The sequence below is a fragment of the Microcaecilia unicolor genome, chromosome 8, assembly GCF_901765095.1.
Source record: "Microcaecilia unicolor chromosome 8, aMicUni1.1, whole genome shotgun sequence".
NCBI classification, from domain to species: Eukaryota; Metazoa; Chordata; class Amphibia; order Gymnophiona; family Siphonopidae; genus Microcaecilia; species Microcaecilia unicolor.
In genome coordinates, this window is record NC_044038.1 from 28,583,030 (window position 1) to 28,596,229 (window position 13,200).

General features: G+C 42.2%; 1 protein-coding gene across 1 annotated transcript in view; it reads left to right on the forward strand.

The window, feature by feature from the left end:
• LOC115476411 (acyl-coenzyme A synthetase ACSM3, mitochondrial-like) overlaps positions 1–13,200 on the forward strand; it is a 64,934-nt gene that overhangs the window by 11,067 nt on the left and 40,667 nt on the right. Inside the window, 3 exon segments of the mRNA XM_030212781.1 lie at positions 773–1,031; positions 4,646–4,856; positions 11,392–11,599. Coding sequence (XP_030068641.1) covers positions 828–1,031; positions 4,646–4,856; positions 11,392–11,599 — 623 coding nt within the window. The 5' untranslated portion in view covers positions 773–827.

The window sequence follows — 13,200 nt, forward strand, 5'->3', positions numbered from 1 at the left end:
GACCATAAAGGTATATGAGCCAAGGAACCGTTGCAGTCATAAAGTTGAAAATCTTCCAGGAAAGGTTTATAACTTTTTGAGTGTCCAGCAAGATAGAAACCTTGTTTCTATATCCATAGGATAAGGACGCCACATGGCCATGTTTGGCGAAATTGCCTGTGTCAGGAGTCACAGAATCTAATGATATATAACAGATCTTGTGAATGTACAAACGTGAATCAAACAATCATAACATATATGCTTGGGTGTGTATGTCCCTGCAGATTGAGAAGAGCCTAATTCAAGTTAGTAAAAGGGCCTCTTAATCTTTGTTAAGGATGTGGGGTATAAAAACTTGACTATATATCATTTACTGCTTACTATGTGGGAGAGCATTTTCCCGTTTTTTCCCCCTTATATTTTCCTTTTTGCTTTTTATTATGATTTCTGTCACTCCTCTGTGATGTGAGCTTTGGAAATGTGGGGATTTAATTGCTTTTTTGGTGTTTTCTTTATGCTGTATGGTTATCATATTTCCTTTTTTGCTATACTTGCAGTAAAAAATGTAAACAAAATAAGACAGAGTACAAAATTAACCCCCTTATTTACTAAGGCATGCTAGCAGCTGCTGTGTGTATTGTCAGCGTTGCCGCGTGGCAGCCGCTAGCGTAGCTTAGTAAACAGAGGGGTAAATGAACCACTGGTGGGTTGTAACTTCACTTTATTCTTGCACAATTTATACAGTCTAAGAGACAGTAGCTAATTGAAATCTGATGTACTTTTCTCACTGCAGGAACAAAGAGCATCATAAAGAAAAAGTAACAAAGGACCAATTGTCATTTGTAGCTATGAAGATTTTACTGAAGTGCAAAGAGTTTAGGGCCCTGTGGACTCCTTTGGCATCTCGCAGGCTGTTCTCCAAAGATTACAGAGTGTTCGCACCTCAAAACTTTTCAGACTATGAGGCCATCAAACAGCTGTTCAGACCAGAAGTACCAGAATACTTTAATTTTGCAAGTGATGTTTTGGACAAATGGTCTGAAAAGGAAAAGGTAGAATGTTTTTCTATAAATGTAACTTAATTTAGAAAATATTTATATACCGTGGAGGAGTGGCCTAGTGGTTAGGGTGGTGGACTTTGGTCCTGAGGAACTGAGTTTGATTCCCACTTCAGGCAAGTCACTTAACCCTCCATTGCCCCATGTAAGCCGCATTGAGCCTGCCATGAGTGGGAAAGCACGGGGTACAAATGTAACTAAAATAAATAAATAAATACTACAAACCTTAGTGGAGCGCATGATCTGGTGCAGGAGGTAATAGTGCTGGGGCCACTTGATAACAGTGATCATAACATGATCAGATTCGATATAAGCTCTGGAGTAAGTACACACAGGAAATCCAATACGTTAGCATTTAACTTTGAAAAAGGAGACTATGATAAAATGAGAACGATTAAAAAAAAAAAAAAACTTAGAGGAGCAGCTACAAAGGTCAAAAAATTACATCAGGCGTGGATGCTATTCAAAAATACCATTCTGGAAGCCCAGACCAGACATATTCCATATATTAAAAAAAGAGTAAGGAAGGACAAACAGCAGCTGGTATGATTAAAAAGTGAGGTGAAGGAAGCTATTTGTCACGATTGTGGTTGTGACCCCTCTCAGGCTCACCTTATTTCCGGCGGGCAGCTTCTGAGCTGGCTTTTGTCTATTCTTCCTGAGTTAGTTCTGTCTCTGTCTCTGTGTGCTGGCTGCTTCCAAAATGGCTCTGATTATTCCACTATACTGCACCTGTGTGTGTTAAGCCTCTCTGTGCTTCAGTATGCTTTCTGCCTGTGTTTTGGTTTGTGTTCCTCTTGCCCTCTGGTGGCCAGACTTGGTGGCTGCATTGGATTGTCTGTGTGCTGTTTCCCGTTCCAGACTTCTGCCCAGTCCAGTCCGGATCTTCCGGCCTGCCAGACTTGCTTGTCTTGTTTGAGCCTGCACAGCACCCGTAGCTGCCTGGTGATTGCTGCAGCTCAATCTCAGCTGCTGCTGGGCTTATTAGCCATTTGGAAACTCTCTGCTTTGCCTTTGCATCGTCTAAGGTCCCTGGTATGTTAGGGTGCTGGTGCACTTCTGCCTAGTCCAGTTTATAGTCTGTAATTCTTGCCTGATTCTAGTTTAGTCTTTGTGTAGCTTCTTGTTCTGTATTGCTTGTTGCCCTGTTTTGTCTCTTGTTTGTATGTCTTTGTCTAGTTCTTGGTTGCCTGTGTTTCTTGTTCAGTGGCTGCCTGGCAGCTTTCAGTTCTGTCTCTTGTCTATCAGTGTTTGCTCCCTGTTTCAGTGGCTGCTTGCAGCTTTCAGTTCTGTCCCTTGTCTGTCTGACAGTCCTAGTCTAGTATTCTGCCTAGCCTCCCTGTGTATTCTAGTCCCTGTGTGTATCCTACTGGTATCCAGTTCCGGCCCTGTCCGGCAAGTCCTGCCGGCCACCTGCACCCAGGGGCTCAACTCTTGGGGAAGGGTGGCCAGGTGCAGGTGAAGTCTAGCCATCCCTGTCAGAGTTCTGTCTTATCCCTGTGTGAGGTGGTTTTGCCTACCACTGCTGCTCCTCAGCAGTGGCCCAAGGGCTCATGATCCTAGTTCCTGCTTTTGGAAAACGTGACACTATTAGAGCTAAAAGAGAATCCTTCAGAAAATGGAAGAAGGATTCAACTAAAAATAATAGGAAACAGCATAAGGAATGGCAAGTCAAATGCAAAGTGCTGATAAGGAAAGCAAAGAGAGACCTTGAAAAGAAGATTGCGTTGGAAGCAAAAACACAACATAGTAAAAACTTTTGTAGGTATATTAGAAGCAAGAAGCTGGCAAAAGAATCAGTTAGACTACTAGATGACCGAGGGATAAAAGAAGCAATCACTGAAGACAAGGCCATAGTGTAAAGATTAAATGAATTCTTTGCTTCAGTCTTCACTGAGGAAGATATGGGAGAGGTACCAGTGCCAGAAATGGTATTCAATGATGAACATGGAAGATGTAATACAGCAATTTGACAAATTGAAAAGTAACAAATCACCTGGACTGGATGGTATTCATCCCAGAGCACTGATAGAATTGAAAAATTAATTTGCAGAGCTATTGTTAGTAATATGTAATTTATTTTTAAAATCAAGTGTGGTACCAGAAGATTGGAGGGTGGCTGATGTAACACCAGTTTTTAAAAAGGGTTCCAGTGGTGATCCGGGAAATAATAGACTGATGAGCCTAACGTTGGTGCTGAGCAAAATGGTAGAGACTATTATAAAGAACAAAATTACAGAGCATATGCATAAGCATAAGTTAATGAGACAAAACCAACATGGATTTAGTCAGGGAAAATCTTGCCTCACCAAGCTACTACATTTCTTTGAAGGGGTGAATAAGCATGTGGATAAAGGTGAGCTGCTCAATCTTGTGTATCTGGATTTTCAAAAGGCATTTGACAAAGTACCTTATGAAAGACTCTTGAGGAAATTAGAAAGTCATGGAATAGGAGGAATTGTCCTATTTCGGATTAAAAACTGGTTAAAATATAGAAAACAGAGAGTAGGATTAAATGGCCAGTATTCTCAATGGAGAAGGGTAGATAGCGGGGTTCCCCACGGATTTGTGCTGGGATCACTGTTTTTAACATATTTATAAATGATATAGAGATGGGAATAACTAGTGAGGTAATTAAATTTGCTGATGACACAAAGTTATTCAAAGTTGTTAAATTGCAAGAGGACCTTACGAGACTGGGAGACTAGGCATCCAAATGGCAGTGTCATTTAATGTGAGTAAGTGCAAAGTGATGCATGTGGAAAAAAGGAACCCAAACCATAGCTAAGCGATGCAAGGTTCCACATAAGGAGTCACCACCCAGGAAAAGGATCTAGGTGTCATCATTGATGATACATTGAACCCTCTGCTCTGTGTGCAGCGGCGGCTGAGAAAGCAAATAGAATTATAGGAATTATTAGGAAAGGAGTAGAAAACAAACCTGAAAATGTTATAATGCTTTTGTATCACTCCAGTTCTGGTCATTGCATCTCAAAAAATAATTAGAAAAGGTGCAGAGAAGGGCGATGAAAATGATAAAGGGGATGGGACGACTTCCCTATGAGGAAAGGCTAAAGTAGCTAGGGCTCTTTAGCTTGGAGAAGAGATGGCTGAGGGGAGATATGATAGAGATATAAAATACTGAGTGGAGTGGAACAGGTAGATGTGAATCGCTTGTTTACTCTTCCCAAAAATACTAGGACTAGAGGCATGCATTGAAATTACTAAGTAGTAAATTTAAAATTAATTGGAGAAAATATGGAATTCGTTGCCAGAGATTGTGATAAAAGTAGTTATCTTAGCAGGGTTTTAAAAAGGTTTGGATAATTTACTAAAAGAGAAGTCTATAAGCCATTGTTAAGATGGACTTGGGAAAGTCCACTGCATATTCAGGCATAAAATCTGTTTTACTATTCTGGGATCTTGCCAGGTACTTGTGACCTGGATTGGCCATTGTTGGAAACAGGATACTGGGCTTGATGGACCTTTGGTCTGTCCCAGTATAGCAGTGCTTATGTTCTCATATGTTCTTATGAGCAGTGCATAGCATAGAAAAATGTTTTATGTTCTATATAGTGTATCATTTAATATGTTCTGTTATTTTCTAGGATGGAAAGAGACCTTTAAATCCAGCTTTTTGGTGGATAAATGAAAAAGGAGATGAAGTGAGATGGAGTTTTGAAGAGCTCGGAATGCTGTCCAAGAAAGTGGCTTCTCTACTCTCCGAAGCATGTGGTCTGCAAAGAGGAGACAGGGTCCTTTTAATTCTCCCTCGAATACCTGAGTGGTGGCTGTTCAATGTGGCTTGTATGCGAGCAGGTCGGTGCAAACAATATGAAAAAGTGCTGTACTTTTAGAAATTAACTGACAATGTAAAACAACAAAAAAAATCTATATATCATATAGCCATATTGATATTTTCCTTATTGCCCCATTTGGAATGTTTATTCATTATGAGGCTGGCTCTCTTGTTAAAATCTGTTTGAAAAAATCTCTAGACACTGACTCAGTGAATATCACTTGTATCAACAACATCCAAAACTGAAAGATTAGCTTAATGATTATAGCTCCCACTCTGAATCATAAATTCAACGATGGAGGAAAAAGACCTCAAAAGTCTCAGCTCGGCAGCAAGTGAATCTCTTAATGCCGGCACGTCACAGACTCCAGTCTTATCATTGGTCAAAAAACCTCTCAAGTTTTCAATTCGATCAATTTTTAAATTTAGCACATTGGAGTGTTATGATTGGGGTCTGAACCCCTCTCAAACTTACCTCTTTCCTGGGGGTCAGGTTCTTAGCTGGCTTCTGTTTCTTTTCTCTTTCCTTTCTGAGCTGGCTCTGTCTCTCTGTGCTGGCAGCTTCCAGCAGCATGGCTCTAATTGTTTCACTACACTGCACCTGTGGGTATGTTGCCTGAGTTGCTCTACCTCTCTTTGGGTGTACTGGCTTCAAGTGTTTCACAGTTTTGCATTGGTGTGGGTTGGGCCTCTCTGGGTCAGTGTGCTTTTGCCTAGGTCTAGGGAGTGTGACATCATCAGGGAGGGCCTTGATAAGGAAGTGGTCTTGTTTCCTTCAGGGCCTTTGCAACAGTTGTGTTTGCTTTAGGTAGGGTGGTGCAGTGTGCACTTCTGACATTGTGTCTAGGGTCCCTGCTTGCTTTTGCTAAGGTCCAGGTTAGTGTTAGTGCAGTGTGCACTGGTGTCTATGTGTTTAGCTTTCCTGCTTTTCCCTTTGGTTCCCCTGCTTTTCCCTCTTGGTTTTGGAAGCATTGCTATGTGTAGGGCTTTGGAAGCTCTGTTGCTATTAGAAGTACTCCTGGGTTTGGTGTTGTTAGGAACACTGCAGAGTTTGCTGTTAGAAGTACTTCTGGTGTTTGTGCTATTGGGAGCATTGCAGTCTTTGCTGTTGGTGTTTGGTGATTTAGAATCACTTTTGGCTTATGTGTTAGCTTCACTGCTTTTTCCTTGTGGCTCCCCTGTCTTCCCTTTTAGTGCTAGGAGCTCTTCTGGTTGCTTGCCAGAGTAGTGCTTAGGAAGCACCTTGTTAGTTGTATCTAGCTTGCTAGAGCAGTGCTTAGGTAGCTGGTTAGTTCTGTGTTTAGCTTATTAGTGTAAAGCTCTGCTTGTAGCTTGGTGCTTAGTAGCACCTGTGTTAGCTTTGTGTTTAGTTCCCTGCTCTGTTAGTCTAGGGCTGAGGAAGTCCCTTTCTTGAGCAGGGATTAGGAGCTCCTGTTTAGTATAGGGCTTAGGAAGTCCTTTTGTCAGTTTACGGTTAGGAACACTCCTGCTGGTTTAGGGCTTGGGAGCACGTAGATCAGTTTAGGGTTAGGAGCACTTCTGTTTCCAGTCCTGGTCCCTATGTCTTCCGGTATCCAGTAAGTCCTGTCGGCTACTCGAACCCAGGAGCTCAACTCTTGGGGGGCTTAGTAGCTAAGTACAGGTGAAGCTGTTGGACCAGTCCAGTGTGCTCCAGTCCCGTGTTCCGGTCCTGTGTCCTCCAGTCCGGGGAACCAGTCCAGGGTGTTCCAGTCTGGTGTGCTCCAGTCCAGTGTGTTCCAGTCCGGTGTGTGTTCCAGTCCTGTGTCCTCCAGTCCGGGGGATTCCAGTCCATGTGTTCCGGTTCGCTGGGCAGTGCCTGCAGTCCCTGCCGGTGTGCTTACCCAGTGTTGGTTGGTGGGTTTTGCCTGCTGCTGTCGCTCCTCGTCAGCAGCCCAAGGGCTCACGTTTGCTCCAGAGCCCAGCCCCGCGGGCTCTGAACCTGAGAACCTGACATGGAGATGATCAGTCCTAGAAGTACTTAGTCCTCTGAATAAGCCTTACACAGAGTGATACGGAGAGCCCTGTTAGGAAAGTACAAGCTAAGTGACTTCACATATATTTTTTGCCTTTGCACGATTTGTAGTTAAGGAGTGTCGTTGAAAATGTTGAACCATATGAAGTCAACTATAGTGCAGTTTTTTTGAAAAAATAATAAAAAGTTTTAAAATGTAAAAACTTAAGAAACAATAAAAAATTGATCGAATTGGAGTCTGTGATGTGCCGGCACTAAGAGATTCACTTGCAGCTGAGTCAAGACTTTTGAGGTCTTTTTCCTCCATCGTTGAATTTATGATTCACAGTGGGCGCTATAAGCATTAAGCTAATCTTTCAGCTTTGGATGTTATTCATTATGAGACCCATATTGAAAAGATTTCTCTGTTTAACCTCAAGAGTAAACCAGAACATCTGACCTTCCTGCCCTGCCTTACACCTAACTGGTTAGGTGTAAGAGGGGTGAGTGGTGTGCCTAGGGTATATTAATAATTCAACAGATGGCACTCATATTCATTGCTATTTGATTAAATATAATTGGTTAAAGGGTGGTTGGAAAGATTGAAGTCCTAAGGGTAACCAGATAACTTATTCAGTTAACTTTAAGACAGCCGCATTCATTAGCCCGGCTTAACTGGGTTAAATTTATCAGGATTTTGAGTAGAGGAGTGTGGTAGCCGTGTTAGTCCACTCTTAAGGTTATCAATAGAAATCAAACAAAATAAAACATGGAAAAGAAAATAAGATGATACCTTTTTTATTGGACATAACTTAATACATTTCTTGATTAGCTTTCGAAGGTTGCCCTTCTTCGTCAGATCGGAAATAAGCAAATGTGCTAGCTGACAGTGTATATAAGTGAAAACATTCAAGCATTACTATGACAGTCTGACAGGGTGGGAGGATGGGGGTGGGTAGGAGGTATGCATGGGGACATCAAATCATATCATTGATATTCTAACAGGATGGGTGTGGATAGGTGAGGCGAGGCGCAACCTTCGAAAGCTAATCAAGAAATGTATTAAGTTATGTCCAATAAAAAAGGTATCATCTTATTTTTTTTTCCATGTTTTATTTTGTTTGATTTCTATTGATAACCTCAGGATTTTGAAAAACTTAAATGAATAAAATTTGCAGTTAACTTTAATCAGTTAGGGTCTGCTGATTATCAGCTGCCATATGATTTTGGTTGATTAAAATTGTCATTATTATGACTTAAGTCTCTATAGAGCATTCAGAGAAGCTGTGACAGTAATGGCATTGATGTTCATACAGATTTACATAACATCTTAATTCTGAGTATTTGGTGGCCTGCTACTTATTGCATGGTGAATGCTTTAATTCTGAAATTTAGATGAGGACAAATCCTATATAATAATTCTTACCACCAAAGTCCTTAACAACATCCTTAACGAAACAAATCACTCCTTATACCACCCAAGTGCCTAAAAAAACACTTCTCATTCGACCTTACCTAACACCTTTCCATCTATATCCTCATCTACCTTCAGCTTATTATCAACTGTATTTAAGATCATGTAATGACTATATCATTATAACACTCTGTAAGCCACATTGAGCCTGCAAAAAGGTGGGATAAGGTAGGGTACAAATGCAATAAATAATAATAATAATAATAATATAATAATAATTCTTACCACCAACGTTCTAATGACTTGCCTGTGTCTGTGGCTCCTTCAGCGTTGCTGAGCTAGGCTCCGTAGCCAGGCTGACGTCACTCACAGCTGGCTGTCGGCTCTGCAGCCGCTCCTCTCGCCTCTCACGTCACTGCCCCTGGAGGACGACCCCGGAGGATCACAACGATGTGAGAGGCGAGAGGAGCGGCTGCAGAGCCGACAGCCAATGCCTGATGGCTGCCTGCGGTGCCGTACTCGCTTTTTAAAAACATTTCCGGTTGTTTTGTTTTTGTAGCGGCCACTGCTGCTCAACAGGAGAAGCAGCAGTGGCCGGAAATGGGAGCTGGCGCCATGTGAGTAGTAGCGAGGGGGCCTGAAACTGGGAGGGAGGCCCTGAAACTGGAAGGGAGGGAGGGAGGGGGACCCTGAAACTGGGAGGGAGGGGGACCCTGAAACTGGGAGGGGGACAACCCTGAAACTCAGAGGGAGGGGGGACCCTGGCACACACTCTCTCTGTCACACACACACACAGTCGCACATTCACTTTCTGTCACACACAGTCACTCTCACACACACACTCTCAAACTTACACACTCTGAGGAAAACCTTGCTAGCGCCTGTTTCATTACATACAGAAACGGGCCTTTTTTACTAGTAGGATAATAAAATGCTTTGTAAGAATTCCAGCTACAGGCAAGAAGATCACTCTTCCCAGATGGGCACTTGCCACAGACATGGTACGCAAACTACCTCTCTATGTATTTGATATTGTTCTCATGAAAGAAAGGCTGCAGGATAGGGGCATGTTAAGTTTATTGGACTTTACTCTATCCACTGATTTAATATGTTGTATTTTTTGATATTCCCATTGTATTGCAGCACTTGCAGGAGCCCTGAAGAAGCATTTCTTTACATCTTGTGCTTCTTTTTTATTGGGAAAATCATAAGACTGATCCAAAATTGATCTTGTGCATAAACCATTGAAATGTCTGTAGATTTTGAAAGCTACTGCATAATATACTTTTTTTGGATAAATTTATACTGTTGCCTTAGTCCACGCTAAAAATCAAAATACTAAACTTCCAAATATGCAAAAATATATCTCATATCAAATTATAGTAAATGGGAATAAGTATATTGAAAAACACAGGGAGGAAAAAGCCTCAGCGAGCCATGACATAGAAACATGATGGCAGATAAAGGCCAAATGACCCATCCAGTCTGCTCATCCTCTGTAACCCCCAATTCTACCTGTTCCTAAGCGATCCCACATGCTTATCCCATGCCTTTTAAAATTCTGGAACAGGCCTAGACTCCACCACCTCCACTGGGAGGCCATTCCATGCCTCCACCACCCTTTCTGTGAAATAATACTTCCTTAGGTTACTCCTAAGCCTATTCCCTCTTAACTTTGTCATATGCCCCCTCATTCCAGACCTCTCCTTCATTTGAAAAAGGCTCTCTTCCTGTACATAAATGTCCTTGAGATATTTAAACGTTTCTATCATGTCTCCTCTCTCCCTCCTCTCTTCCAGCGTATACATGTTGAGGTTCATAAGCCTGTCCCTATAATTTTTGCATTCAAGACCGTTTACTAATTTCGTAGCCGCCCTCTGGACAGACTCCATCCTGTTTATATCTTTCAGTAGGTGCGGTCTCCAGAACTGCACACAGTACTCCAAATGGGGCCTCACCAGAGACTTATACAACGGCACTATCACCTCCTTTTTCCTGCTGATCTCGTTATGTGACCAAGCATCCTTCTGGCTTTGACCATCGCTTTTTCTACCTGTTTGAAAGCTTTAAGGTCATCAGACACAATCACCCCCAAGTCCCGCTCTTCCTTCGCACACTGCAGCACTTCACCCCCTATACTGTACCGTTTCCTCTGATTTTTGCAACCCAAGTGCATGACCCTGCATTTTTTGGGATTAAACCTTAGTTGCCAAATATCGGTCCATTCCTCTAGCTTCGCTAGGTCCTTCCTCATGTCATTCACACCCTCCAGGGTATCCACCCTGTTGCAGAGTTTAATATTGTCTGCAAGGAGACAAACCTTACCAGACAGCCCTTCCGCAATATCGCTCACAAAGATGTTAAAAAGAGCCGACCCTAGGACCGATCCCTGCAGTACTCCACTGACGACATCCTTTTCTTCAGAGCAAGCTCCATTTAACACTACCCTCTGTCTCCTACCAGTCAACCAATTTTTAACCCAATCTGTTACTCTAGGTCCCATACCGAGGGCACTCAATTTATTTATCAGTCGCCTGTGTGGCACCGTCTCAAAGGCTTTGCTGAAATCCAAGTATACCACATCCAACTGTTTGGTCACCCAGTCGAAGAAGACAGTCAGATTCGTCTGACACGACCTGCCACTAGTGAAGCCATGCTGCCTCGGGTCCCGCATTAGTTCAAGAAAGCTCACAATCCTCCTCTTTAGAAGCGTTTCCATTAGCTTACTTACCACTGAGGTCAGACTGACAGGTCTGTAATTCCCAACCTCCTCCTTACTTCCACTCTTGTGCAGAGCAACCACATTCGCCCTTCTCCAGTCTGCCGGGACCACTCCAGTGACCTACTTTAATCAGTCAAATATATTATAGTAAGTCATGGCTCTCAGAGGCTTTTTCCTCCCTGTTTTTTTTCAATATATTTATTCGCATTTACTATAATTTGGTGTTAGATATATGGTTTGGGAAATTTATACTGTTCCAATAAAAGATATCACAGCCTTCAACAGATTCTTATGTTCATGCTAAAAATCATGTTTTATTTTTATGAATAATCCTTAGCAGGTAAGAATTACAAACGTGTGCCCTAATGATTACATTTACGCAGTAATTCAAAGAGCCACTAAAATCCAAACCTGTCTAGTAAGTGCAGAATCCTGGCTATTGTTTAGGTTTGGTCCTCATTCCTGGGACTGTCCAGTTAACAGCCAAGGACATTCTGCACAGACTGCAAGCGTCTAAGGCAAGATGCATCGTTACTAATGAGGTCCTGGCACCAGCGGTGGATTCTGTCCTGTCTCAGTGTCACTCTGTGAAAGTCAAGCTAATGGTGTCTGAAAGCAAGAGGGAAGGATGGCTGAGTTATAAAGACCTTTTTAGGTAAATATCTGTTCATTTGCATGTCCTTGTTTAGTAGGAATCAGACCTCTACTGCTAATGGTCAGCTGCTGCCACTTTGAAGTTGGCAGCATACAGGGCAGGAACAAGTGGGGATTGCTTCTACCTCTATCACTCCCAGGACCACTTGGGGTGCTGAGGGGGAGGGAGCGAGGAAGGGGACAGGCCAGCCAGGCCCATCTTTAGGATTACATTGTAAAGGGTCAGGGCTTGGGAAATGGGGTGATTTTAAATGTTTCAGCCCTACATTGACACTGGGGCATTGGGCCCATTGGGACATAAGAGCATTAAGGTCCTCCTGGGGTTAGGGGCCCAGAGGGACTTCCCATTGGGGTAGGTGGGCCTTTAATGTTTTCACACTGCTACATGAAGAGGCACTTTTTCAAAAGAAAATTTCTCACAAGTTGGCACAGCCTAAGTTATTTGGATAGTTATCTGGGTAACAGTGCTGAAAATCACCGTTATTGGGATGATGTCACCAGTCACCACCATTCCTGGATATTCAGCACTGATATCTAGATATCGTCTAATGCTGACTATTTGGGTATGACATTTATTTATTGGAGTTTATTAATCACCTTTATGAAGAGATTTACACACTGTAGTGTGCAATATGTATAGCTTGGTATAAATATAAAATAAAATAAATAAATCTAAACAAATTACATTGTGTTAACAGCATAACAACAGTAAAATGACCACATTTAAGCATAAAATACAATCAGTAAGGTGAACATGGAGAATTTAAAGAAACTCTGAACTTAGTGTTTAAATATTGACCTATCAGGGGAAAGTGGGGGGGGAATAAAGGTTAATATGGTTTGCATATAATGGTGGTTAGCACTCTGGAATGTTTTTGGAGTATCTGCAATGATAATGTAAATGTGTTATTTAAGGTTTAATGTTTGTACGATCTTTAATACAAATGATTAAATATAGAAGGAGGTACTATAGGTACGGGGCTATCAGACACAAGGCCCTTTGCCCTTCGCAATGTACTGATTTGATTGGCCGTGGAGATTCTGTCATAGATTTTTCTATGTATTAGAAATGTTCCTTCTATGTTCACTTTGTTACACTTAATAAACAGATTTAAATATAAATATTGACCTATCAATTTATAACAAACTAGAGAGTTGCACGGGGACAGAAATGTCACTCATCCCCAATAGAATCTAACCTATACCCACATGTACCCGCTAAGATCCATTCCATCCCCACAATTAATCTCCTCCATCCATCACCTGTATCCACAGGAGTCAACACTATTATTTACTTGCTCAGAGCCCTCTGTTTCTTCCCTACAGCCTCCTGGGGTTTTATGAATGGTGGTATTCACTATTTAACCAATGAGTGTTCCAAGCCTCAGTCTGGTGCTCCAGTTGCCTGTTTCCATATGTTCCAAGTCTCATTCTGGCACCCCAACTGCCTCTCTCCATATGTTCCAAGCCTCAGTTTGGTGCTCCAGTTGCCTTTTTCCATATGTTCCAAGCCTCATTCTGGCACCCCAACTGCCTCTCTCACTGCATTCCAAGCCTCATTCTGGAGTCAACAGAGATTTTGACTACACTCCTGTGGGAATC